This window comes from Nyctereutes procyonoides, unplaced genomic scaffold (genome assembly GCF_905146905.1).
Source record: "Nyctereutes procyonoides isolate TBG_1078 unplaced genomic scaffold, NYPRO_anot_genome, whole genome shotgun sequence".
NCBI lineage: Eukaryota > Metazoa > Chordata > Mammalia > Carnivora > Canidae > Nyctereutes > Nyctereutes procyonoides.
In genome coordinates, this window is record NW_026575041.1 from 4,055,405 (window position 1) to 4,081,855 (window position 26,451).

A 26,451-nucleotide genomic window follows, 5' to 3' on the forward strand; every position below is an offset into this window, starting at 1 on the left:
CATTTTGCAATTTACTGGAAAGTGTTGGAGCTATGTTGCTTTAATTCTTGTATTTTTGGACTTGTGTAGTTCAGCTGTGAGGGAATTTTTTGCTGTGAAAGTAGTTCAGGCTAATAGCATCCAGAATACTGGGTGCTGGAAACAGGTTAAGGCAATCCTGATCATGTAGGGCCTCAGTGTCTAGTACTAGCACAGCCAGTCACAGGTCTTTGTGTATCAAATTATGTGATTGTTTAAATTCTTTACTCAATCTACTTAAAACTGGAAGTTAGGTGTGTTGGATTCAGAAGTGCTGTTAATGTCCCACCAGGGGGTGCTGTAGCAGGAAATAAGTATCAAAGTAGTAGCTTGGGGAAGGAAAGTAAAACTCATTGAATTGCATGCGCATGTGGAATTATTGGCATGCGTTTGTAAAGCTAGAGTTAATGTACCCTTGGATAGCCATTACTCCAGTAAAGAAAGAGGCCTTGGGGTGTGGTTTTTTTTTTTTTTTAACCATTTCAAAAAACGAAAGTAAATGTAGAACTTGGGTAAGCACTCTAACCACAGCCCATCAAGAAATGCAGGTTACTCTGGAGGATGTTAACACCACCAATCCTGGATTAGTTTTTCAGCTCTTTTTCCTTTGTGTCAGTCCCTTTAAAGTTGAAAGTTGACATGTTAATATCTGGCTAGTCCTGTGTGTAATCCAGCTGCCTGAGGTGGGGAGAAAAATAGCTAACTAGCCCCTTTGATTGTAGAGGTGGGGCCCAGACTTGCACAATGCTCTCTCCTTTACCTCAGTAGGCAAAGTGTTGGTACTGGGCAGCCAAAACTTGTGGAATGGCGCTTGGAACCCACTGGTGAAAATCTGACTGGTTGTAACATGGAAGCAGATGACCTCCTTTCATGGACTTCTCGACGAAAGGTTACTGTCAAGCTCTAAAGAGTTAAGTTCTGGTCATTAGGATTCCTGGCACCATGACAGGCTTCAAGCAGGAGCTGATTGATCAGCTTGTCCATCAAGCAAGGAAAGAATAGCTGCTGAGATGTGAGAACTTGGAAAGAGGCCCTGGGTGGGTGCAAGCAAGGGCCCCAGACCAACGGACAGCATTGTCCATATGGAGAACCAGAAGTATAGAAGCTGGTGGCTTCAGAGACCATGGGCAGAGGGTTTCTTATGGAGGTTTCCCTCCAGACAGAACCTTCTATTGGCACAGGCTGCTGGAACCTACAGCAGGATGATCATGTGGGGGGGGGGGGTCTGCTGCCCACCTCCAGTCAGTCAATCTACTACTTGGGAGATGAGGCAAAGGTTATGGGAATGTTCAAGCATGGTGGGGTTGAGGATACCATTCTCTGCAGAGTGCTTTATAAAGGAGACTGGTGGTAGGGAGAAATGGCTTTGCAATCAGACCTGGGTTCAAATGTGATAGCGGCACTGATCCACTGATGGTGAATCTCCAGTCCTCAGTATCTCACAGGGCTGTTGGAAGTTAAAGATCTATCAGTACCTGTCTGTAGTGTTTATCATCTAGTGTATTACCGCTGGAGACAACAGCTAAGAGCCCAGGCCTTCCAGTCAGACTGTTTATTTTTTGTATTTTTAAAAATTTTATTTATTCATGAGAGACATAGGCAGAGGAAGAAGCAGACTCCCTGCAAGGAGCCCAATGCAGGACTCAATCCTGGACACCCAGGATCACGCCCTGAGCCACCCAGGCATCCCAGACTGGGTTTAAAACCAGGTTCGCAACTTAGGACAAATTTGGGGACCTGAATTATTGTCTGATCTGCCTATGATTTCATAGCACAGTATCTGATCCTCTGTAAATGTTAATGTTACTATCGAGTACTTAAGCGTTTCTTCTTGGGACTCATTAATAGCTTAACTTCATGGTATTGGGTTCTCCTCAACTGTAAGGGCCCTGACCATAGAAACAGCTTTCTGCTACTGTTGTGGAGTGGGCATCACTGGTCAGGTCTCACTGCTCTTATTTTACAGGTGGTGAATTTGGCTTTTTTTTTTTTTAATTTTTTTTTTTTTTTCAGATTTTTATATTCATTCAAGAGAGGCATACAGGCCGAGAAGCAGGCTCCCTGTAGGAAGCCTGATGCAGGACTCAATCCCTGGACCCCAGGATCACAACCTGAGCCAAAGGCAGATGTTCAACCACTGAGCCACCCAGGCTCCCTGAATTTGGCCTTTTACCATGCCATGTTCCACCTAGTGAGAATCCGCATTTTAACCTCAAAAGATAGTTTTTCTTGCCATATTTCTCCCTCAGGAACATGAGATTTTGATGTTCCTTTATGAAACAAACTACTTCCCTATTGATTAAAACTACATGTATAACTTGATAAGCAGCGTGACCGTGGTGAGAATTTAATTGTTAAATGCCCCAAGCTTGTTGTAAACACTTCATTAATCTCAACATCCCTGTTCTGGGCCAGTTCCATTACTAACTTCATTTTATAGCAACTTTAACCCATATCCTACATCTTAGGGGAATGTATGAATTCTCTTAGACTTGGAAAATATTTAGAATATTTCAAGATCCCTGCAAACTGGTTTGAAAACAAATAACATGAATCCTGAGGTTGGGAACAACTTACTTGACCCCAAGCCCTTATTTTTACAAAGAGCCACAGTGGCCCCGAGATTCAAATGAGATCAGGCCTCTGCTGCTCAATCCTGTGTTGTATTAGCAGTTCAGTCAGCTAGGTACAGCTGGGCCTTTGTCCGCTGATGGGGAGTGCTGCTGGGATGGGTTCATCCCACCCTCCACCGTCACTGGCTGGCCAGGGATTGCCCCCATGATCAGCGTGCTCCCGCCAGTCCTTTGTGTGGAGAGCCAGAGGAGCCAGACCCTTTGAATCCTAAATTCCTGAGAGGATAGGGCTCCCCTGGCCTTTAAGAATATTTTTACCTTGTAGAGGAGAGGGCGAACACAGACCCAGCAATAGGGCTGCTTTCCCTTCTCCCTTCAGGGACCAGAGGTGATGGATCTTTGCTCACTGGTTTTCCCTCAATATAACAGGAAAAATAGCCATCACTATTTACCATCTGGTCCAATGACACCCTACCTTTTATATTTTAAGTCATTTTATAGATAATTTACAGAAGTAAGAATAAAGGGAAAGTAGAAAACCATTTTATAAATTTTACAGGTATTTAAAAATACTAAAGTTTTAGCTAGTAAAGCACCATTCTGAATATACTAAAAACCATTGAATTATATACCCTTCAAATGGGTTGGTTTTATGGGATCTGAATTATATATCAGTAAAACTCATATTCATGAAATATATACATAAATATATATGTATAATATATACATGTTTATATAATATATACATAATTTGCATATGTATATACATATATATGTACAATATATGCATAAACATACACGTAATATATACTATACACGCACACACATATATATATATGGATTGAAACACGGATATCCAGGTGGCTCAGTGGTTGAGCGTCTGCCTTTGGCTCAGGGCGTGATCCCCGAGTCCCACATCAGGCTTCCTTCATGGAGCCTGCTTCTCCCTCTGCCTGTGTCTCTGCCTCTCTCTGTCTCTCATGAATAAATAAAATCTTAAAAAAAAATAGTAAGGAAACAGTAAACACTTTCATATTTTCCTTGCCTGGAAGACATATATACCAAAAAGCACCATCTCTTGAATGCAGATAAATGCTCATTAGTTACCATGTGTGAAGCTGGAATGTATTCATCTTGTAACTACTGATCTCAGATTTCAAATATATCTCTAGTAGGCTCTAGCTTATTGCTTCTGGGGATTTGGTTTGCTTTTTGTTTAGTTTTTACACTTGCATCGTCAACAATGGAGTACTTTATTATTATTATTAAATTTATTTATTTATGATAGTCACAGAGAGAGAGGGGGGGGGGGCAGAGACACAGGCAGAGGGAGAAGCAGGCTCCATGCACCGGGAGCCCGATGTGGGATTCGATCCTGGGCCTCCAGGATCGCGCCCTGGGCCAAAGGCAGGTGCCAAACCGCTGCGCCACCCAGGGATCCCACTTTATTATTATTTTTTAAAGATTTTATTTATTCATGAGAGAGAGAGGCAGAGACATAGAGGGAGAAGCAGGCTCCATGCAGGAAGCCCAACAAGGGACTCGATCCCAGGTCTCCAGGATCACACCCCAGGCTGAAGGTGGTGCTGGGCCACCGGGGCTGCTCCAACAATGGAGTACTATAAAAATTTTTGATGGCTCATAATGTTGAAGAGAGGACAGTCATATTCTTTCCTCCATAATTTTATTTTTTATTTTCTTAAAGATTTTATTCATGAGAGACACAGGCAGGAGAAGCAGGCTCCTTGCTGGAAGCCCGATGTGGGACTTGATCCTGGGACTCCAGGATCATGTCCTGAGCCGAAGGCAGACGCTCAACCACTGAGGCACCCAGGCGTCTCTGCTCCATAATTTTAAAATATTTTTGATTTTGGATTTTTAAAGATCAATTTGAATAACCAATCTAATTTTTAAAATACAGCATCTATTTTCCTACATTCACCTTAGTACACAACTGTCTCAGCATGTCTTCACTTACAAACTGTAACAAAGTATACCAAGTAAATCTGGGGGTATAGGCATCTCAATAAAAAAATATTGTACAAAACGGGATGGTAGAGGTCTTTGTCAAAAAAATATTGTGCGGGATCCCTGGGTGGCGCAGCGGTTTGGCGCCTGCCTTTGGCCCAGGGCGCGATCCTGGAGACTCCGGATCGAATCCCACATCGGGCTCCCGGTGCATGGAGCCTGCTTTTCCCTCTGCCTGTGGCTCTGCCTCTCTCTCTCTGTGACTATCATAAATAAATAAAAATTTAAAAAAAATATTGTGCAAATGGAATCCTTTTTGTTGAATGACTTAAAATGCCACATTTTCTTTCACTCACCAATTCTTGACTTTAAGAAAATTCATCTAGGGAAGATTTTGCTTCTGTGACCAATTTCCCTATCCTCAGAGGCTAGAGTGCTACTGTGTGTCTCTGCGTTCATTTTCTGATTTGTTTGTATTAGGTGTGAAAGATCTCTCCATTTTCTTCTCTTTTTTCATGGGTATAAAATGAAAAATCCTGAATTCTCAGCCGACGTCTCTAGACTTCTATCTATCTTGAAAGATGATATACAGTACTTTAGGGAATACTTAATGGAAACTGAGGAATGATGTGATAGTGATGATGTATTCACTATTCTATCTTTTGGGCAATACTATCTTTTCATTTTACCATTGCAGTCTTGTTTGGGAATAATTGCTGAGTAACATGAAGTGATATTTAGGATGATCAAATAGCAAAGTTTTTCCAAATGTAGGAAAATAAATTCTTCACAATCTCATAATGTATTTTAAGTTTATTAAAGAGTCTAATGAATCCATATGGTGATTGCAAGTTACAATGAATTTTATTGTCTTTTTAAAAAGGTAAGTAAACTTGTTTTTTAGAAGCCCATTAAGTCATAAAATATCAAGTCTTACAAATATGACTTCTCAAAAACGAAACTCAAAAACTAAATTTGGGTTCAGTGGCTTCTGATGGCATATGAAGAGTTAAGTATGTTCTCAGCTGGGGAGAGTATGGCAAACCCAAGTGGCTAAGGGATCATGTACTCAGAACTTGTGGTCTGGCTTCCTGTTGGATAGTGACAGTCCCTCTCATTCAGCAGGCAGCCCAAGGGGAGGTGAAGAGCAGTGGGCTGGGAGCCAGAGAGGCCCTCCATATATGGTCTTGGTTGAACTCACGGTCTTGGGAAATTAGGACATGTAGGTGTGTGACCTTTTGCTTTGTATTGTGTCCCTGTGAGCCTCACCAGGGAGATGAATCGCATCTCCCCTTCATCCAACTAGAAGCCCCTAATGGCAGGGACAAAATCCCATCAGGCCGGGGCTTCTCTTGGTGGAAATGATATATAGTAGTAGTAGCAGCTCCCCCCACCCCTGTCCCCATTATCTGTGGTTTCACCTACTGTGATTTCAGTTACCTGAGATTAATTGCATTCTGGAAGCAGACGATAGTCTTGACTTAGGTCAGTAGTAGCCTAAGGATGCATCATGATGTCTAAGTCATTCACCTCACTTCATCTCATCCTGTAGGCATTGTATTATCTTGCATCATCACAAGAAAAAGGGCTAGTACAAAAAGGTATTTTGAGAGCCCCCATTCACATAACTCTTATTATAATATATTTTAATTATTAATTACTTTTAATCTATTGTGCCTAACTTACAAACTTTATTTTTTTTTAACTTTTTAAAAATTTATTTATTCATGAGAGGCACACACAGAGAGAGGCAGAGACACAGGTAGAGGGAGAAGCAGGCTCCATGCCGGGAGCCCGACACAAGACTCGATCCCAGGTCTCCAGGATCAGGCCCTGGGCTGAAGGCAGCGCTAAACCGCTGAGCCACCCAGACTGCCCACAAACTTTATCCTATGTATGTATGTGTAAGAAATCACAGTGTATACAAGGTTTGGTACCATCTGTGGTTTCAGGCATCTGCTGGGATTTATCCCCCACAGATAAGGGAGGACTACTGTATCTTCTAAACAACTCATGTGCTATGCTCAACACTATTTTCTCAGATTAGCAGAGCCTAGTGAGGCTGCATGGAGAGAGCAGGGTTTTGAGATAGCTTGACCCAGGGTGGAATCTTGGCTCTGCCACCACTCACCAGACCAGTGACATTAGTAGACAAATGTGATGTGATTAGTAGACAAATCACATCTCTGGATCTCTAGTTCCTCATTGGTAAGTGGGGCAATAGGTATTGTGAAATAGAATCCAGGAAACTTTGATACAGCATATTGAGTGGGGGAGGGCTCTTGTTCTGGACATGGGGGATACATAAATAAGGCTGACACCTTTCCTGACTCAAGAAGCATTCTATGGGTATGTGTCAGGGAAGACTAGGGATGTCGCATATGAAGGCCTGGCCATATGCCTGGTGATAAAAGAGGGGCAGATAAGGAAGGGACTTGAAAGACAAGACAGCTCTGGAATGAGTAGAGGGTGTCAGGTTTGCCCAGGCAGAGAGAGCAGGAAAGGGCACTGGCACTTGGACAAGAGAGCATTAGAGGCATGAATGGTCATTTTTGGAGAAATGGGGTGGTTTGCTTGGCACACAGGAAATGCCCTGCCCAGGTGAGGTGCCCATGTTCTCAAGATCTCTCCCTGAATATTCTACTTTTTCCACTCAGGCTTTTGTTTGGGTGGGCAAGCAATATGGCACTTTTTTTTTTTTTTTTTTTTTTTGCTTTGTCCTGGGTATTATCTGTGGGGTGGGGATAGGCAGGCTCTGAAGGGCTGGGCCTCCACTCCACTCCCCTCCCCTCCCCTTTACCATTATCATCTGTGTCCAGATGGTCACAGACTTCCTAATCTGAGATAATCAGAGAATAGCAGCTCAGCTGGGGCCCAAGCCTTTGTGCTGGGCTGTGATGGGCCAGCCCCAGCTGGAGAGACCCCACAGATAGGGCTCTGGGGCTTTGGAAGGCAGGGAGGGGCATGGGGTTGGCCCTGTGCCGGAGGGGATGCAAGGAGCAGATGATAGCTCTTCAAAAAGCAATCTGAGTGCACATAATGGGGAGCCCCAGATGGGACCTGGCCAGCCCCTCTGGGCCTCAGAAACCTAGGCATAGGACCTGAACCTACTGGGTCTCCCTCACAGAATACATGATATCTTTTGTCCCCTCTCTCCTCTGGGCTCATTCCTCCTCCTCTAGCAGTTTTATGTTGCTGCTGTAGAGCCTTGCCCCCCAGGTGCTTTTGATGGCATGAAATGGTTTGTGCCCCTTGTTGATATGGGGGATCTCACAGGTCCAGGTGCAGACCCAGGCTGTCTGAGATCTCAGGCCTGGGGCTCTGGTGCCTGCCACCCTGGGCCTGCAGTTTGCTGTGAGCCTTGGCCTCAGGGCTACTCAGGGTTCCACAACTGTTCTGGTCCTATTTTGTTTCTGCTGCTTTCAGAGTCAGGGAGCCCTACCTCGGCCCTGGCTTCTAGCAGTGAGCCTGGTTTGTAATCCCTTTTTAAAGCTTTATCCCAGGGTCTGAACCCCAGAGCTGGATGGAGTTTCTCCCTTTCTCATGGTTTTATAATTCCAGTTTCCTGTGCCTCTGGACTTTTTAGTTGTTTGGCTTTTAATTTTATCTGTCATTGCTAAGTGCCTGAATTGGAAAGGGTGGTTTAGAATGAGAGAAACAACCTGACCAGAAGTGCTTCACAGATTGTAAAGCTTCATGAAATCTTAAGAGTCATGGACGCTGCCACTTACTAGGTATGTGGTCTTGGGCAAATCTCATCTTTTTTTTTTTTTAAAGATTTTATTTATTTATTCATGAGAGAGAGAGGCAGGCAGAGACACAGGCAGAGGGAGAAGCAGGCCCCATGCATGACATGGGACTTGATCCTGAGTCTCCAGGATCAGGCCCTGGGCTGAAGGCAGCGCTAAACCGCTGAGCCACCCGGGCTGCCCAAGTCTCATCTTTTAAGGCAGTTCCTTTTCTGTAAAATACAAACATTAATAACTAGCTCGTTAAAAGTTAAAAAACTGCCAGTCATCTCAAATTTAAGGACAGTGATTACCTCTGGGAGGAATGTGGGAAGGAACGGGTTTGGGAATGGAGGTTCCTACAAAAGCATTTGTAATGATCTATTTCTTAAGCTAGATGGTGGAAACAGATATTTATTTTATTGTAAAACTGTACAAAAATATATATATACACTTTTTATGCATGAAATATTTCATAATTTTAAAAACATGTCCATACTGCCATTAGGAAGGTAAACAAGGTAACATATGAAGGTGCTTTGTAAAGAGTCAAAGCAGGGAGCAGATATTGGGCATAACTTCTCCAGACAAAGCAGGCTTGAGCTGGAACACAGATCCAACCTTTGAAGGAGGTTTTATTTCTACAAGAAAGGGGGGCAATAAGTTAAGGGGCTATATACATGGAGGTGCCATGAGGAGGGCAGTGGTGAGCCTGAATTCCCCCTCCTTTCTCTGCTTCCTGGCTCAGGCTGTTCAAGTCTGAGTCACCTGCCCAGGGTCTGAATGATGGTGATGCAGCCATGGGAGCTGGTGCAGCGCTGTAGGGACGGCTGGGCCTCCACCTGCCCATTGCTGGGGTCAAAGGTGAAGACCTTGTCAGTGCTCTCCCCAAGATCATCCCGCCCACCAAGGATGTGGATCTTCCCGTCACACACAGTCACGCCGCAGCTCTCCTGGGAAGACAGAAAGCTAATCAGCTCTGGGGCTCCCTGTGTCCCTAGCTGGTCAGGCCAGACAATAAAACCTGGACACACACAAAATGAGCAGGCAGTCTGGATGACAGAAACACAGGAACTAAATGAATCTGAGTTCAAGCTCTGGCTTGACCCTTACTAAATGGCCTTAGGCAAGTCACTTAAGCTCTCTGGGCCTCAGTTTCCTCACCTGCAAAGTAAGAATAATAATAGTACCTTCTTCCTAAGGTTACCTTAACAGTTAATGGGGTTAAGCATTTCATAGTGCCAAGAAGATAGTAAGCACTCCAGTGACAACAATCACCATGACTACCACTGCTGAGCTGAGATCTCAGACTCAGAGAAGCCAAAAATCTCAAGCTTTTAGAATCACTGAAGGTCAGAACTGGCAGGGACCACCAATCTATGTAGTCTCTTTGGAGTTTCAGGGATGGGGACAAGTGGGGGCCAGAACATCCAGGGCCTGGACTTCTCTGGTCTGATTTACTAGGACAGGGGAACTTAACCAAGTCCCTTCTCCATCCTGGACTCCCCACAACAGACTACTGGTTGTGGCCTTCAGGACAGAAGAGACTGCAGGGTCATTTAGATCAAGACTCATCCAAAGCTAAAGACTTGGGACTGGGCTTCCATGCTTTGGTTTAATTGGTGGCCTTGGGTGAAGCCTCAGTCTAAGGCTGGTCTCATCTGTGGAAAACAAGGCTGATTATCATAGAACAAAGCTAAGGAATGATGTATAATTGCCGAGCACGGAGTCAGAGATAAGACTCAGAACCTCTGAGATCCATATCCTTAGACATGGGACTTTGCTCTCCCAAATGGAACCAGTACTAAGGCTGTGCCCTGGAGCCTCTACTTACCACAGGGCTGGGGAGGACAGCTGCCTCCCCCCAGACATCTGTGCCAGGGTCATAGGTGAAGATTTTGCTCATAAGGCCCCCCACCACATAGATGATGCCCTCAAGGGAGACAGCCTCGAGACACCGCTGTGAGAAAGGTGCTGGTGATCGCAGACTCCACTGGTCCTCCTTGGGGTCAAAGCACTGCACCTGAGGGGCAGGAGAAGGGACTGTGGTGAAGCTTCACCCTCCAACTGCCCTGCTGCCCACATCCTCCCATCTCTCCAGCAGGGGGACTCATTTGACACAATATTTGCCTGTGTCCACCAGGCCTCAGCTAGCATCTGGGGGTGGGGGGGTGGTAGAGGACACCCACCATCCCTGCCCTCAAGTGTGCTCAGTCTGGCTCTACGCTGTAGCCCCAGCCCTGGACTCCCTTTGTCCAAAGCCTCATATTTCAAGGTCCAGGAAAGATCTGCATCTCAGAAAATAGAAGTACCATCTGCATTAGTGCTATAGAAGGTTCTTAGAGAGCAGGTACCCCAAAGAGATGCATTTCTTGTTGCATACATAGTCACTCCCCCCCACTGCCCTGCGGTGCTCTGAGCTCATGACAAGATATCAGCTGGGGGCCTTGCAGCCCCCGTTCGTACAGCTGTCTACAGGCTTCTGAGGCCCACCACTGTTTATAACACCTTCCAGAGTTTCTGAGAGCTTATACTACTTGCATGTTCACTTTGACTCTTTCCTCGACTGTTGCCTTGGAGACTCCTGGAACCAGTGCTGCACAAGAAGGTACTAAAGGGCAGTTCTCCCAGCCAGCCCCAGGAAGGTGTGTGTAGGGGTGGATGAGTCGGAATATGGAGGGGTGAGGGATCCTAGTTCTGGAAAGATTCAGATCCTGGACTACAGACTTGTGAGGCCAGCAGGGGAGGGAGGAAGCTGCTATGAAGATGATTAATTTTTATTCACAGAAAGCCAAAAATGTCCAGCAACAGAAATTTTGGTGGATAGACAATGGGTCACCCACCCTGTGGACTATTCCACATTGAAATGATAGCTGTGAGGAGTTTCTAAGCATGGGGAAAGTGCTTACATTTAAATGAGAATAAAAAGAAGAATGCAGAATTTTACTAACAATAAAAACACAAAGCTAAAACAGAAACACAAAAGTAGATTCAAAAGAAGCCTGGAAAGCAATGCACCAAAATATTAATAGTAATTATCCTTTGGGGGTGGAATCATGGGTAATTTTTTTTGTTGTTATTTCTGTTTTCTAAATTTTCAATAATGTGTGGGTGTTTTTTTACTTCTTTGGAGGAAAAACGTTTTTAGTTATTCCACCCTTGCCCTCAGTTAATTTTTAAAATCTATGAGAGCCATATGGCACCAGCTCAAATATTCGGGTTCAGACCCGCTGTGGGACCTTGAGGTCATCCTCCCTTCCTTGCTGAAACGCAGTCACTCTTCAAGGCTGTGGAGAGTGAGAAAATGGATGAGGATTGAAGTTTACCAGCTCTGCTCTTGGCACCAGCAGGCCTCCAGTCCCCAATCCGTGCCCACCTTGTTTGTGCTGACACCGTCCTGCCCAGCGCCCCCAATCACGTAGATCCGGCCCGCGCAGGACACCACCGCTGCCGAGCTCACGGCCTCGGGGAGCGGCGCAGCGGCCACCCAGGTGTTGGAGAAGGGGTCGTAGCGTTCTACGCTGCGCAGGCGCCGAAGGCCATCAAAGCCGCCCACCGCGAACAGCTGCAGGTGAGGACAAGCAAGGGTGGGATGCAGGTGGAAGCCTCCGCTCTGTGCGGAGAGACTACCTCCAGACCCGCACGGGGCGCATCCCAACACTGCCAGCACCTGGCCGGCCTCCCTCAACAGCTTTCCTCTAACAACTGGGGTTAATGATACCGGTCTCTGGGACGTGTATTAGCCCTGTCAAATACCTAGCACCAAGCTGATGCTTAATCATAACATCTGGTAATTTATTGAGGGTTTACCCACCTTACTTCAGTAATCCTAAGACATTCCTTTTTCTTTTCTGAAATTGGGATGTAGCTTACAAAGATAATTAGTTTTAATTGGCAGACTCAAAATTCAAACCTAGTCTGGCCCCAGAACCCATGCTTTTGACCCGTGACCACTAGGCTGTACAACTATAGCCATTAGTTTGTATTACCATTAGCATTATTATGTAACTTCGGGCAAGTATCTTTCCTTTTTGGTGTTTAAGATTCCTTAAAACAGATTTCAAAGAGACTGTCTATAGGACCTTCCCCCCGGAATTCCACTGTCTGTACCTTGGGCCACAGGGCAGCAGCTTTTGTGTGTCCCTACCTGCCCCTGCATGACTGCCATCTTGTGCCTCCACCTGCCCTTGAGCAGTGAGGCCACCTTGATCCAGGTGTGCAGAGGAGTACTAAACATCCACACATCACGGCTGTTGATATGGCCTCCTAAGGAAAGAGAAGCAGCTGTTGACCCCAGGCCCTCTTGGGATCAACAGCACCACTAAAGACCTTGAAACAAGGGCCTCCAGATCCAAAGAAGAGTTAAGGGTAGATGATGGAAAGGACTCCCCCAACCCCAACCCTTATGGATGTGAGACTCCTACCCAGTGACCTGGACATGTGCTTTGAATGAATGATGGGAAGGTGTGAGGACAAAAGGGCAGGGAGTTTTGAAGGGAGAGGCCTGAGAGATTTGGGGAGAAGGAGCTGATCTTCAGTGGGTGCCTTATGGTGGTATGCCAGGATCTGTACTCAGGGAGTAAAAGAGGGGGGTACTTAGAACTCAACTGGAGATAAGAGTGCAAAGTGTGCCCAAGACAAGCATCAGGGATGTGCTGGGGACAGAGCGGAAAGCACAGCCACCTGAGCTGGGGTGGGAAGAGGTAGAGAGTGACTCAGTAACCCTGCCTTATTTCTGCCCTTACCTTCATTATGTCATGTCTGTTCTCATCCCTCCAGGAGGTGTTAGGATTTTTTTTTTTTTTTTTTAGATAGATGGTGTTAGGATTATTGTACCCACTTTACAGACAGGAAACTGAGATGTGGCTTAGAGACCAGGAATGCCCTGCTGAAAGCCACATGGCCTTTCACTCTAGATCAATGACCAGAGCCAGAACTTCTAGTCTCCCAAGCTGAGGATCAGTATGCCTTATGGGGCTAGGCCTTGGAATGCAAACTGCAGACTCTTCTTCCCCATTCCTCTTGGTTACTGACCAGGGACTCCTCTCTCAGGAGCAGCCTTTCCAGGGACAACCCTGACTACATCCCTCAGCCTGAGCCCATGAGTCAAGCTCCAGCTTTGTTTTATAGACCTTGCCTTTGTGCATTCCCAGCAGAGGCCCTACCTGCTGCTCACAGGCCATCAGTAGCCTTGGATAAGATGTCCAGTAATAAAGTGTGGCCTGGATGGACCTTGAGATCTTTCTGGCTCATTCTTCTGTTGTCTTTCTCAGACACCCATACCCCTCCCTACGAGTGCAGTCTACCTAAGCCTGGAGTCAAAGCCTCCCTGATCTGACTCAACTCCCTTTCCTGCCTCATCTACAATACTTCCCCTCCTCTCCCAGACACAATCAGCACTCTGGAGACCAAGTGCCTGGGGTTCCTTTCTGCACATTTTTGCCTTTATGCCTTTGGCTATGCTGTTCCCTCCAGATTTTCAAGGTCCAGCTGAAAAGTCTGGTGACAAAGTGAAGTCTCTCTGTCTCCCCCCTCTCCAGGGGAGTAGGGACTATTTTATTCTCTCTGGGGCCTGAATCTCAGAGAGGGCACAATCCATTGGTATAACACCAATTTGTGTTCCTTCTAGCTTTACCATTTTTGAGATAATGGGAAAATTCTTAACCTCCCTGTAAAATGGAGTTGTAAGGGAAATTGAGTAACTAACGAAAGCTGTGTAGCATAATGTTCTGCAGAGAATTGGCTAAACAAAAAGAAGTGGTTAATAATAATACAAATTGAAGTGGACATTGCTGATGAAGGTCGGAGTCATTCCAGTGACTGGCCCTGCAGGACTATGTACCACTTCAGCCAGTAACTGTAGGTTATTGGGGGAAAATCTCACCCCTATCTCATGGTTGGAGAGAAAAACAAAGGGAGTGGCATGAGAGAGGCAAAGAACCAATCCCCACTGCGCCCTCTCCTCACCCGAGACATAGACATCATTGCGGAGAGCACAGGCAGCAAACTCTGAGCGTGTGTAGCCTGGAAGGCTGGGCAGTGGGGTCCAGCGCTGGCTCTCTGGATGGTAGGCATCAGTGAAGGGCAGCTTCAGGAGCCCCTTGCGGTCGCAACCACCGATGACCACGATCACTTCAGCTAGCTCCATGAATCTGGCGTGGGAATAAGCCCAATGCCCGTTGACCCACACCCAGGTTTTGGCATCTCACATCCTCTTGTTGACCACACTGTACCATCATGCTGCCCTTCTATGCCCTCATGCTCTTTCACACTCTCTGCCGCCCAATCTCATGCTGGACTCTGCCACTTTCAACCTCCTTTCCTAGTATTGATGGGAAGAGAGTCACCAATTCTTAACCCCAATCTACTGACCTCTAAATTACAGGAAAAGGATCTTTACAGAGCCCTTACCTAGGAAAGTCACCTCGTTTAATCCTTATGATAGTTTTATTAGGCAAGGATTACTATTGCTTTTGCAGAGAAGGAAACTGAGGCTCACTGACTTTGGCTTGCCAGAAGTCATGGAGCCAATTAAATGAGACAGCTGGAATTCAAACCTAGTTTGGCTGCCACTAACCCATTCTGTTTACCTTTTTCTTCCCTTCATCCCTAACTGTTAATTCTGCTGCCTCCCTCCTACTGTAACCATTTCCTAAACCCATTCCCTAATCACTGACTCCATTAGACCAGGATACACACCCTTTCAGCAAAACATTCTCCCCTCCCGCTAGCCAATCCCTCAGGCTCTGACCCCACCAGAATTTCCAAACCAAGCCACCTGGCCTCCTATCTAATTCCTTTGACAAATACTGAGCAGTTTCTTTGTACCTGGTCCTGGGCTTAGTGCTGGAGACACAGTGTAGTAAGACAGAGGCATCCTGTCTTCTGTCCCTGGGAGGGTGACAGACAGTCTTGGGCTACTCCACCCTAAGTCTCTTGGTCTGGCATTCCAGGGGTGGGAGAGTAGCCCTCTTTCATTTTTTTTTTTTCCAGGCCCTATTTATGTCCCTTACAGAACTGAGCTTTCGGAGGGTAAAAGCTGTTTCCAGTTACTCCCGTCAGGGCACCCAACACAAAGCCTGCACAGAAGCAGTACTCCGAATTACGGATGGGTGGGCAGGAGAAAGAATGTGTACAAGCTGTGAGATCCCTGCCTCCTCCCCCACTGGACTGTCAATTCTTTAAGGACAGAATTCTCCACACCGAAATATCAGAAAGGGACACAGAACATAAAGACTCCTAACTCTGGGAAACGAACTAGGGGTGGTGGAAGGGGAGGAGGGCGGGGGTGGGGGTGAATGGGTGACGGGCACTGAGGGGGACACTTGACGGGATGAGCACTGGGTGTTATTCTGTATGTTGGTAAATTGAACACCAATAAAAATTAATTTATTAAAAAAAAAACAAATAACTTAGGATACTAAATAAATCTTAAAAAAAAAAAAAAAAAAGGTAGCCCTGGTGGCGCAGCGGTTTAGCGCCGCCTGCAACCCGGGGTGTGATCCTGGAGACCGGGATCGAGTCCCACATCGGGCTTCCTGCATGGAGCCTGCTTCTCCCCCTGCCTGTGTCTCTGCCTCTCTCTCTCTCTCTCTCTCTCTGTATGACTATCATAAATAAATAAAAATTAAAAAAAAACTAAAATCTTTAAAAGAAATAAAAAAATAAAATAATAATAATGAAAAAGAGAATTCTCCACACCGAGCCCGTGAAATGTGTCCTGAATGAACGACCGAATCTCATTTCAGAGGCCCGATTAAGTGACTGCATTAAAGGATGCCATAGGGGGCAGCCCGGGTGGCGCAGCGGTTTAGCGCCGCCTTCAGCCCAGGGTCTGATCCTGGAGACCCGGGATCGAGTCCCACGTCGGGCTCCCGGTGCATGGAGCCTGCTTCTCCCTCTGCCTGTGTCTCTGCCTCTCTCTCTCTCTCTCATGAATTAAAAAAAACTTTCTCAAATTAAAACAAAGGATGCCACAGGGCGGGCGGGGGCTGGGGGCTGGGGGCTGGGGGCCGTACCTCCGCGGCCGGGCCTGCAGCGCGCCCGCCTCGCGGCCCAGGATGAAGCAGGCGCGGGCCTGCAGCAGCAGCGGGCGGCACTCGCGGCTGGCCTGCAGCAGCTCGTCGGCCTCCACCTTCTCCAGGAAGTAGGCGGGCGCCAGCAGGGGCAGGCGCACGTGCTCCAGCAGGCGCCTCAGCTGCCCGCGGCGGGCCGGCGCGTCGTGGCGCACCCAGCGCATGGCCGCCTCGAACACCGCCTCCTCGCGCGCCACGCCCAGCGCCGGGTCGGCCAGCAGCGCCGCCACCTCGTCGGGCGCCAGCTCCAGGAAGTCGGCGTGGCGCGCCACCTCGGCGAAGGCCTGGCGCAGCACGCGGCCGCAGCGCTCGGCCAGCGAGGCGAGCGAGAAGGCGGCGGCCACGCGGCGCAGCGCCAGGCTGTTGGCCGCGCGCAGGCGGCCCTCGAGGAAGCGGGCGCAGGCCTCGCGCAGGCCCGCCACGCCCAGCCGCTCGGCCAGCGCCAGCACGGCCGCCGCCTCGTCCTCGGCGCGCAGGCGCACGCCGGCGCCGTACACGTAGTCGAGCACCACGGCCAGCGCCGCCGCCGCCGCGCCGGGCGCCGCCTCCGAGGCCACGGGCGCCACGGGCACCACGGCCAGGCCGTGCTCCGGGCGCCCGGCCGCGAACAGGCTGCGGAAGTAGGCGCTGCCGGCGCTGAGCGCCGCGCGGTGGCAGGGGAAGTCGCGGCCGCCGGCGCGCAGCACCACGTCGGTGAGGGTGCCGCTCCGCCGGTACGCGTTCAGGGTCTGCAGGACGCGCTGCGCGTGGCAGGACGCCGCGCACGGCGCCGGGGAGCCCGCCTCCAACTCCTCCGGCGCTGGGCCCTCCAGCATCCTGTCAGGTAAAGGACACAGACAGCGTCGGAAACCCACCTGGTTGGGGCGCGCGAGGGGGCAGGAGGGCCCTCATCCGTCCGCTCCGTTGGTCGTTCCCCGTTCACTCAGGCGGGCATGCGTGAATAAACGCGTGTGCTGCTCTCCCTTGCGTCCCTCCATCCAGAATCATCCAGAATCCCAATGGCCTCAGTGCCCTGGGGCCTGCCTTCCTGAGGGGCTAGGCCCTGCCTTAGCTGCCACCACCTTACCCTCTTCAGCCATATTGCTCGTTCTGTTCTTTAAACTCCTAAAAATTTTCCTTATCGATATCAGCGGAAGACAGATGGCAGGCTCTCAAATGGGGGTAATTTGAGGATAGTCTGATGAGGAAACGATTTACAGGGCCTCTCTCAAGGGATAAAGCAAGGCCTGTGGCTGCCAGTGGCGGGGAGCCTTTATCTCTCCCCAGGATCTGGAGCCTGCACGAAATATCTATAGGAAGGCCCCCCTTCCTGACAGGAGCTATCGAAGGGATTCAGGCTACCCTAGAAATACCCAGAGTGGTGTGGGGAGGTATAACTGGGCTCCCTCTTGCCACACCATCTTGTCTCCTGATGTCCTGTAGGTGCTGGTCAGCCCACTGACCAAATCCTGATGATTAATTGATACTTTATTTATTTGAGAGAGTGTGTGTGCATGTGCAGGAGAGGGGGGGACAGAGGGAGAAGGAAAAGCAGACTCCCTCCCTGCTGAGCGTGGAGCCGAAGCCAGGCTCCATCCCAGGACCCCGAGATCATGACCCAAGCTGAAGTCAGATGCTTAATGATCAAGCCACCCAGGTGCCCCCTGATGATTCTGTTTAACAGCTGCTTCTCCCACAGTAGGTGCTCAACTTTAAAAAAAAAAAAAAGATTTATTTATTTATTTATTTATTTATTTATTTATTTATTTATTTATTCTTGAGAGAGAGAGAGAGGGAGGGAGGGAGAGAGGCAAAGACACAGGCAGAGGGAGAAGCAAGCTCTCGTGCAGGAAGCCTGATGTGGGACTCGATCCCGGGGCCTCCAGGATTACGCCCTGCTGCAGGCGGCGCTAAACGGCTGAGCTACGGGGGCTGCCCAGTAGGTGCTCAATTAATATCTGTTTAAGGTTGCGTGAATGTATTAAGCTAGCATGTATTTAGAGCCTTTTCTGTGCCAGGCAGTGAGCAACACAGGCATAGACCTGCCCTCCTGGATCTCACAGCTTGTTGGGGGTCCCATGGTGGGGGGCGTGGCCACCATAGAAGGGGCACTAAACACAGTTGGAGGGGAGTCAGGGGAGGTGTCCCTGAGGAGAGATCTTCACAGTGAGAAGCAGAGGGGGAATTAGCCAGGCAAGAGGAAGGGACTTGTTCAGGGGTGATGTCTCCATTTAGAGAACAATCTTTGCTAAGGCCCAAAGGGTAGGAGGGCAGGAGGCTAGAGCCCAGAGCCCAGGTGGAGAGGGAAGTTAATTCTGCTGCCCGGGAACAGCATAGCCAAAGGCATAAAGGCAAAAATGTGCAGTTCTGTCAGTGTTCTCGTGGAAGCACTGTGGGGGAATAGAGCTGGCTCTGAGGACTGATGCGGTTCTAGGCCTGCCTCTGTCACTGTCTCACTAAGTGAGCTGTGCAAATCACTTCCCTTCAGTTTCCTCCCCTGAAGTGGGATCTTAATGCCTACCTTACAGGATTGTTGCAGTGTTGTGATTATTAAGTGGTATATGAAAACTGCTAGGTAGGGGCACCTGGATGGCTCAGTGGTTGAGCATCTGCCTTCAGCTCAGGTCATGATCCCGGGGTCCTGGGATCGAGTCCCACATCAGGCTCCCCTCAGCAAGCCTGCTTCTTCCTCTGTTTGTGTTTCTGCCTCTCTCTCTCTCATGGAAAAATAAATAAAATCTTAAAAAAAAAAGTGCTAGCTAGGTACGTAGTATAGACTCAGCTAATGTTTCTTTACATGTTTTTACTCAAGAGGAAGGGAGCACACCAGGTGTGCTAGCAGATTTTATGTGCATAATTTCCTTTGATCCTCACAACCCTGAGCATTTCTTTAGATGTCCTGCCCTCCTTTAAGTTTGTTGTAAGGAAACTAGCACTCAGGAAACCTGCCCTTCAGAGGTTCCTGAGTGTCAGAGGAGGGGTGTTTGTGAAAGCACTCTATAGACTGAGGGTCGGTACTGGGCTGGTTGTGACTCAGTCATTATGAACATGCAGTGTCTGCTTGCACACCTCCAGTGACAGGGAGCTCACTTCTTTATGTGGCAACTTACTTTAGGGGAGCAGGAGTCTGTCCTCAACCTCTTGCCTCTCCCTCCATGCTCCTGGTCCCATGTACTCTGCCTCCTCTGAGACTGCTTTGCCCAGAGGTCAGATCTTGCCCAGTGTTAGTCTGGCTTTCACTGCTCATGCTTCGGTCATCCTGGGTAGTGGATCCTCATCTCAGGCCACAGAAATGACCTCCCTGGTGGGCAGCGTCCCAGGAAGCTAACTGTGCCCAAGTAGAGGGGCTGGGCTCTGAACCCACCTGGCTCCATACTCTGCATGCTTAGCCGCTTGCCAGGGTGAGGGCACGTCCTAAGGAGCAGCCCAGGAGCAGCAGAGGGAAGTGAGAGGTCATTGGAAAATGCTGCCCCCATTCCATTCTCTGCTGGCTGCTTGCTAAGAAAGTAGCCACCCTCTGAGCTGAGATCCAGGAGGGCAGGTCTCTTCTGGGTATGAAGGGGCTTGCTTTCTGCAGCACAAGGGGCTGCCTGGGTGGAGAGGAGTCCCTTCTCGGGAATTGCACCACTACTTTTTCATTCTTTCTACTGCTGTCTACTGTGACAGGCACTGTGGTCACACTGGGACATCAGACTCTGTTTCCACCCTGTAGGTTCCCGGGCTGGGGGCCGGAGGACCCAGTTGCAACGTGGAAGGTAGGGATTCCCAGGCAGGGCTCGGTTGAACATTCTCCTGTCCCAGCTAAGAATCTAGGTACCTCCAGCCAAGTGTCCTAATGCAGACTAAAGGATCCAGCTCCTAGAAGTTGACATGCCACCCTGTTTCTTGTGCACACCCATAGCCACTCACACAAACACACAGACTTGTAGACACCACACAGCCCTTCTGGTTGAGGGGCTAAGTCCCTGGATGTTCCTGGCACTTACCTGGCCATGCCCTCACCCAGGTGCTCTGCAGCTACTGCTCTCGTACTGACCACTCCCGTCTGTCCTCCTGCTGCACCCTTGGCAGTCCGGGCTCCAGTGTCCTTGCCGCTCTGCCTGGACTCCTGCTCCGACTCAGCTGCAGGAGGACAAAGGGGCTGGACGCCAGGGGGGAGGGGAGAAGGGGGGGGAAGGGGAGGAGGGACGCTGGGCTTTTGTTCCATTCTTGGACCAGCCCTAGGAGGGAGGGAAGGAAGGAGGCGGGAGTAAGCATGGCCTTGACTGTGCATGTATCTCAGGGATCCTTGTATCTGGTTTGGGGGTGATCTGGTGCTGGGTGCGCCCCTGAATAAATGCATGGATGTGAAGGTGTGGGGGTGCTGCCCTAAGGAGTCAGGCTGTAATTGGGTGGTTGTGAGGGTACAGGTGTTCCAGGGTACCTGTATATGAGCGTGCGAGTGCACTGTCCCTGACTATGTAGCATTGGGGTGGGTGTGATCATGTAGTTGTAGGTGTGGCGAAGACTGTGGCTCTATACTTTGAGGTTTCAGTTTTCCTATCTGTGTGACTACCTATCTGTGTTCCTGTTTGACAGCAGACATTGGCATCATAGGACTTCATGTGTCTGGTTGTCTGTCTGATATGTCCCTCTTTGTGTCTGATTGTTTCTGTGTTTGACATGGGTCTGTCTGTGCATGACAGGGAGCTGTGTCTTGTGGACCACATATGTCGTATGTCTGTGGCCTGGTATGAGTTGAGCTGTTTTTCAGCAATGTACCTGCCTTGGAGGGGACTCCGTGAGGTGGGGTGTGGTGGTACTGAGCAGGCCTGGTTGGGGTAGTTGAGAGGGAGGTGTCCCTGGGCCAGCCTGGCCTCCTGGAGCCAGAGGAGGCAACCACATAGGCTGGTCCCAGATCGTTTGCTGCCTCCACACAGGGCCAGAGGGCCTAGTATTTGAGAGGCAAGTTAGGAGATTTGCCTTCATGGAAGAGGACAGCCATTGGGAGGAGGTTGCTTTGGCAAAAACCCACCGGCCCAGGGCACTTGGGGTCAGGTTCTGGAACTGCCATGACTTACCATGCGGCCCTAGGCAGATCACTGCCCATCCCTTGGCCCAGCTCTTCATCTTGGCAATAGGGGTTGCTCTCAGTTCCTGCTGTGCCTTATCTCATTGGGTTGCTGTGACACTCAGGAGGAGGCTTGTAAGTGAAAGCCACGTGCCACATGGAGTCAGTGAGGCCGGGGTGCTACAGAAATGTGACCCGGCCCGCTCAGGCAGGCTGAGTTTGTGGACAGAGCTGTGATGGGGTCACTGTGATGCTGCCAAGTATGTGTCCTGAGGCCAGAGCCTGTTTCTGGTACCCAACGCCAGGGAATGTTTTATCTCCCTTCTCCCTAAAAAAGGAGGGTGTGTTGCCGTGTGTCAAAGGGTATGAGAGATTCAGGCACCTTCATATCTGTACTTGGGAAGGAGGACCCTGGAGCAGCAGGTGGAGGGTAGGCTCCACCTGGTGGAGGCTGCACCCTTGAGGTCCAAGGAAGGAAGGGAGGAGTGGGAAGGGGAGGGGCTCTGTTTCTAGTTTTCCTGTCTGTCCTCCAGACAAGGGGAAGAGGTGGGGATGGCATCAGGAAGTGGGGTTCTCAGTGACTCCTCAGGTCAAGGGCCAGAAGCCAGCACTGGCCCCAGGCTGTGCATGCAGCTGAGGGTGGAGACAGGACTGGCTGTCTGCTCAGCTAGGGGATGGCCTCCATCATCCCTCCATTGTTTGGGGTGAGGGAGGCAGCTAGACTGCCTCTGCACTGGGGACATGGCTACAGTGTAGGGCCCTGGTGAGAGTGGGATGCTAACTAGCTGTCCAGCCCCCTCTACCTGCTCCTGGAGACTCTGAGATCTCAGGTTGCCCAGGTGTGGCCACAAGCCAGGGATATCCTAGTCAGGGGCACTGATGGGACAGGGAAGGGCTGGAAAGGTCAAATCCACTTTCCTGGGTGGGTCAGCCAGAGGCTGGAACGGTTACCGGGGCATTTTGGGTAGAGCAGTGTGTCCCATCCCTGACTCAGCTGTTCAGGGTTTCCCTTATACTTCATGCCCAGGGAGAGGCAGGAGTTGACCTCTGCCTCAGGAAGGGATGCGCTTGGCAATTGTTCAGTAGGAGGACAGGAGGGCACATCTCCTCCCAGTTCCCAGAGGGCAGTCCTAGAGGTTAATGTGGGGGGCCCAGTCTGGATTCCAGCATCTGGGAGGGATTTCTTTTTCTTTCTTCCAAGAAGGTGCCAGAATTTCCTCAGACCCCAAGAGTTCTATCCAGAAGACTCCTGTTTGGAGAAGGGATATATCCCTTGGCTCCTAGGAAGCACCTCAGAAAGCCTCCATATGGCTGTGAGGGGACCGGCTAGTTCCACCACCCAGCCCTGCGTCAGACCCAAGAGGCCTTCCCATCCGCCTTGCCATTCTGGCTGGTTGTGGAAGGCATGCATATACTCAGGCTGGAGCTTGGGCGCGGTTCTGGCTTTGTCCATTCTAAGCTGTGTGGTTTTGGATGGTCACTTTACTACTCCAGGACCATCTCTCCCCACCACAATATGGGGATACTGATCCCCAATCCCAGGGCTGTTAAGGAAACCCCAGTGTCATGGTGATGCTGGGTAGGGGCCCAAGCACCCTGCGCTCTTCTATTCATTTCTGAGAATGCTTCCTCCTCAAATCATCGGCCCCAAACTGAATCCCAAACTCAGCAAACTCTATCCCTACCCTCCCACAGACCATTCAGAGACGACACATGTCAAGATGGCAGCTTTAATCATATTGGCCAAGGCCCTCAGGCTCGCTCTGCTGTAGGCTTCCTTGGCCTTATGCCCACCCTTCCCAGGTGGCCACTACCCTGTGGCCACCAATGTGGAAACCTGAGGTTGTGTCAGTCTGTGGACCTCCTGGGCCTCTGTGCCACTCTGCCCTAGAAGCCTGTTGGACACTTAGGTAAGGGATAAAAGTAGCCTGAAGCCTACTCTTCTGGCCATCTCCAGCTGCTCCGGGGGACATGGCTTGGTCCCTCTCCTGGGGCAGGGCCAGTGGTGGTAGGAGGCCGGCCGGGGAGGAATGTCTCCACCACCGCAGCACCGGGGAGGAGTGTCTCCACCACCGCAGGCTTTCCTCCTGGGCTGAAAATCCTTGTGCTTTGAGACAGACAGAGATGCAGGGGGCAGAGGCCCAGCCCAGGCCCTCAAGGCAGGAAACACACAGAGAAGTCAGTTGCCTCTGAGCAACAGGAGGACGGACAAACATGGGTACATGTGGATATCCACATTCTCAACTGCCACAGGGACGTGGCACGGCCCAGAACCTCGTCAAAGCTTCCAGATCAGGATACGAGGGAAGGCCTCCAGGGGAGGACCAGGCCCCAGGCCCCAAACTTTCCAGAAGGAGCCCCAGGCCTGCAGGGGCATCTGCGAGGCTGGAGTCCTGACCCAGCTGGGCCTCAGGAGAGAGGGGAGCCCCCTCGGCGGAGCCCATGGCTGACAGAGGGCCAGAGCCGACGGGGAGGCCGTGGAGCCAGCTCCCAGAGCTCTCCCAGTCCAGACATGCTTGTGCCAGCTCTTTGGGGTTCCCTGGTCTCCACCTCAGGTACAGGCTGGGATAAACAGGTCTTCAGCTAGCGCCCACTCCGGTCTGTGAGAGTCTTGGTGCGGCTGCCACTCCCGCGGTTATTCATGGGGGTGGGAGCGCGGTTGGCATACATGTCGTAACTGTTGTCTGAACATACAGAGAGCTCATCGGAGACCTCCATGCCATCGCTGATCTCTGTTGGGTCAGAGGGAGGCAGAATGTGAGTGGGGAGAAGAGGGGTCAGTGAGGATGGCTGGCTGATGCAGCAGGAAGGGGCACCTGCAGCAAGTCCTGGTCAGGCACTTGGAGGCTGATGAAATCACTGGGTTCAGGTTTGGTATTGAGGTTGGCATTCAGGGCCCTCCTTGGACTCTGCAAACACTCTGGTCACACCTCAGTCTGGTCACACCTCATCTGCTGTCCCCGGAATTCCATGGGAAACCATCTGCACCCTCCTGATCTCGGTACCCATGTGTTTACTCAGGCCTCTCTTGGGAATGACCTCCCTGAAAACACTTCCTCTTCTTAAAATCTGGCTCAATTTTTCTCATCTCTATTATCACCACCTCCTAAAAGCTTCTGCTGAGCATCCCCCCTGCGGTAGGATGGGGCCTTCTCACGGCCAGCCTAGCCCCTTCTTTCCTGTGCCCCATTACATCCTGTACTGTCACTGTGTGTCCCCACTGCCTGGCACAGCACTGGACATACAACAGAGCCTCAGAAAAGGTCTGCCGAGTAGAGCTGAACCCACCCTGAGGGGACTGAGGGTGCCTTGGTGAGGCTGAGAGTCTCTGTAAAGGACTTTTTAACCTGGAATGGGCAGAGTTAGGTGAGGATTGTGGCTGGCTCCTCAGAGCCTGCACTTAGAAGATGCTTAATGAATAAATAGCCTTTGCCACTGAGGAGAGGTGGGGCCCTGGATGCACAGAACCTGCCAGGCCTAGGGGTTGGCCTCTTCCATTCATTCTCCCTGCCCCTTCTGACTTCTCTGGGCCAGGCTGTAGGACCTGGGGACTCCAGGTGCCTTTGATTGACCCCTCCTTTCAGGAGCTCCCCAGGGTGGCTAGAGGGCTGTGGGCCACCAAGGGAGGCACCCCAACCCAGCCTTGGTGCTCAGGGAAGGCTCTCAGGAGAGGGAGGTCTTTTCAGCCAAGGCAGGAGGAATGCAAGTACCCCATAGGCAAGAATCTGTGAATCCTAAGCACCTAAGACAGTGCCTGGCATTCATTTGTCAAAGGAATGAAAATAAAGGAACGAATGAATGAGTAGATGTTCATACCATCCTGGGAACCAGCCCCCAAACCAGTCACCCCCACTGGGGTCTCGTTCATTCAGTGTTACCAAGCATACCTCTGGGCCAGGCGTGGTGCTGACCCTTCAAGCACCCTGTGAGGGAGTGCCAGTCCATTTTGCAGAGGAGGCATCTGATGCTAATGTGCTCTGGTTCTCGTATCTAGTTGGGGATGGAGCTGGGATTTGAACCCCAGTCCATCTGGCTCCCAAATATTCTTCAGATCTCTCCTCTCCTATATTCCCATACCCAGTCTCTCACCTGAGTTACTAGTTTCTTTGCCTCCAGCTTCCCCCTCTATTCTACCCTCCACACTTGTTATAGATGGAGTTGTGCTCTCCCCCAAATTCATAGGTTGAAGTCCTAACCCCCAGTACTTCCAGAATGTGACTTTATAGGGGAATAAGGTTGTTGCAGATATGAATTAGTTAAGGTGAAATCATTAAGGTGGGCTCCAGCCCAATAGGCCTGGAGTCCTTATAAAGAGGGGAAATTTAGACACAGAGATGCATTGGGAGAGCACCATGTAAACAGAGATGACCGTCTGCAAGTCAAGGAGAGAGGCCTGGACCAGATCCTTCTCCATGGCCCTCAGAATGAACCAACCCTGCCAACACCTTGATTTTGGACTTCTAGCCTCTAGAGCTGAGACTATAGATTTCTGGGTTTAAGCCACCCAGTTTGTGGTGATTGTTTCAGCCCTACTGTAACGAGGACAAATCTGCCCATGACCATACTCTGCTTTCAAAGTGAAGCCCAAGTTCCTGACCATAGGCTTGAAGCCAAAGTGCCTCCCTAATGCCATGTGAGTGCAAGGCCACCCTTCATGCCATATGGCATGATACATAGTTCCTGGTACCCCAGTAAGCCATGCCCCCTCACTACCTCTGAACATATGCTGTTCCTGCCTGAATGCCCCTCTTTCCTTTTGCTCAGTCAGCCCTCACCTCCAGCCCACCACCCAGGCCCCTCCTCATCTTTCCCATTCCAGCTAGATCACCTCCTTGCAAAATGGGCCCCAAGATCCTCACTGCCCCAGAGAGCTCTGACCATTCACTTCTGCAGCCCATTCTGGCTCGCATGCCTGTTAGAGCTCTAGTGGTACCCAATTTTCTATGTATTTGTTTATACAGCTGTCTCTTCCATCAGACTGGGAATGTCAACAGGGACTGGCAGCAAACAGGAGTAAAAAATCAGTATTTGTGGCATACAAACCAGACAAAAAGGGGTGA

General features: G+C 50.0%; 2 protein-coding genes across 6 annotated transcripts in view; both read right to left on the reverse strand.

The window, feature by feature from the left end:
* Positions 1 to 8,879: 8,879 nt before the first annotated feature.
* On the reverse strand, positions 8,880 to 17,177 carry KLHL35 (kelch like family member 35). The gene is made up of 6 exons (XM_055320772.1): positions 16,306 to 17,177; positions 14,255 to 14,439; positions 12,435 to 12,553; positions 11,664 to 11,852; positions 10,122 to 10,310; positions 8,880 to 9,240 (listed from the first exon to the last, which is right to left on the reverse strand). Exons 1-6 carry the CDS (start codon positions 17,175 to 17,177, stop codon positions 9,052 to 9,054), a joined length of 1,743 nt encoding a protein of 580 aa, XP_055176747.1. The 3' UTR covers positions 8,880 to 9,051.
* A 5,930-nt stretch (positions 17,178 to 23,107) lies between these two features.
* GDPD5 (glycerophosphodiester phosphodiesterase domain containing 5) overlaps positions 23,108 to 26,451 on the reverse strand; it is an 83,606-nt gene continuing 80,262 nt past the window's right edge. For all 5 annotated transcript variants that reach the window (XM_055320666.1, XM_055320663.1, XM_055320665.1 and 2 more), the window contains one exon: positions 23,108 to 24,123. In XM_055320666.1, the coding sequence (XP_055176641.1) occupies positions 23,975 to 24,123 (149 nt within the window). In that variant the 3' untranslated portion in view covers positions 23,108 to 23,974. The remainder of the gene's footprint in view (positions 24,124 to 26,451) is intronic.